Source organism: Globicephala melas, chromosome 4 (genome assembly GCF_963455315.2).
Source record: "Globicephala melas chromosome 4, mGloMel1.2, whole genome shotgun sequence".
Lineage (NCBI taxonomy): Eukaryota > Metazoa > Chordata > Mammalia > Artiodactyla > Delphinidae > Globicephala > Globicephala melas.
Window position 1 is genome coordinate 14,429,910 of NC_083317.1, and position 1,660 is coordinate 14,431,569.

General features: G+C 43.7%; 1 protein-coding gene across 1 annotated transcript; it reads left to right on the forward strand.

Moving 5' to 3' along the window:
• Positions 1-262: 262 nt before the first annotated feature.
• LOC115865828 (keratin-associated protein 26-1-like) lies at positions 263-739 on the forward strand (the record flags this gene model as incomplete). The annotated part of the gene is made up of 1 exon (XM_030880907.2): positions 263-739. A coding segment is annotated over one exon (477 nt), but the record flags the coding sequence as incomplete, so codon positions are not given.
• Positions 740-1,660: the final 921 nt, after the last annotated feature.

Below are 1,660 nucleotides of genomic sequence, written 5' to 3' on the forward strand. Positions count from 1 at the left end.
AGAGGTACTATTAAAATTCCGTCACACTGCTTTATAGATATACTTAATCGATGGAAGGCATTGCAAGGAGCACCCAGTGTTATGGGTGGTGGTGACACCACTTCTTGGGCTATAATAGAGTTCTGATGCCATCTCAGGCAACAAGGAGGAAGACAGTCTGTACAGAATCACCACCTTCTGTGGGTATTTCAGGGAGCAAGCCGAATGAGAAACTTGAAACCTCACTTCTTTCAAATCAACTGCTGCCTGCTCTTGAAATCTCACTGTGCCTGGGCACAACGACTGCTCTGGAAACTACAGCTTGAGATTCCTTAGAAGTGCCTGTCATGTTCCTCCTCCCTCCTCCATTGCCCTCTGCTCTACGAATGTGAGCGGTGGGGATGTTCTCTGCTTGCCCAGCAGCTGTCAAGACCATACCTGGCTCCTGAACAACGGCCAAGAGACCTGCAGTGAACCTACCAGCTGCCAGCCGGCCAGCTGTGAGCCCAGCAACTGTGAAACTTCCAGCTGCCCTTCCTCTGGTTGCTATGTGCCCAGACCCTGCCAAGGCACCAGTTTTCTTCCTGCTTCTTCTTGCATCTCTGGATCCTGCTTCCCAGTATGCTATAGACCTCTGAGCTATGTGTCTAGCAGCTGCCAACCCCTGAGACTCCTCACTTATGGATGCCGCCCCTTGGGTTATTTGCCTGGTGGTCCTCATACCCACAGCATTACCCACTGTAATGCTTTTCTCCCCTGATCCACTGAAATTGTCTTTTCATACATTTACCCTTTCTATTATCGCCGTCATCACTCAAGTTGGGTTGTGTTCCCCTTTGGTGAATACATACATTTCTTACTGCCATCTTGACTCTTATCTCTAGTGTCTTCTCTTTAGCTTGAATACTGTGTTTAGAGTTAATACTCCTAAAATTAATTTCATCATATGACTCTTACTCAAAAATGTCAATAACTCTCTTTTGCCCACAGAGAATTATCCAAACACTTGATTTTCCCTCCTCTACTTCCCAATAGAAACTCTCTATATTTGCTTCATGTCTCCAATTACTCCACATTTGCCCTCATTTCATATCATCTTCTTGTTCACCCTACCCTTCCTCTCCTTTGGGATAATTCTTTTGGCATTGTGTCCAACAGTCTCAGACCTCTGCATCCTCTCTTCAGTGGATGCCAGCCTCTGACACATGTGTTTAGTACTTGCCATCCATCTTGCTCTGCCTGGGGAGGCCTGTAACTTCCTTATTCCAGCTAATAATCACGCTGAAGATCCAAGACAAAAATTTAAACTCCATGGACTTTTGCTTCTTCTTTCCTAGTACGTAGTGACTGCTTTTTCTTGATTTTCCTGTGCCTGATCTAATGAAAGCTGTTCCTTTCACATTTTTATCTTTTTTTTCATCTCTCCTTGCCATAAAATTATTTGGTTTAGAATGCTATTCAATGTCGCTTAGGTGTGGGAAGAATTTATTTGGTTTGGGTTGTAATAAAAGAGTTTAAGTCAGAACTAAGAATCTGGTTCTTCAGTTTGTCTTTCATTATTTTATTTTAACACACACATGGCAACCTCAACTCCCTGCAGAAGTAACTAGGACATGGTACACTCAACCATATGTTTTTATCTCACAGTAGGGGAATAGCTTGATGGTTTATTCCTCAAGCT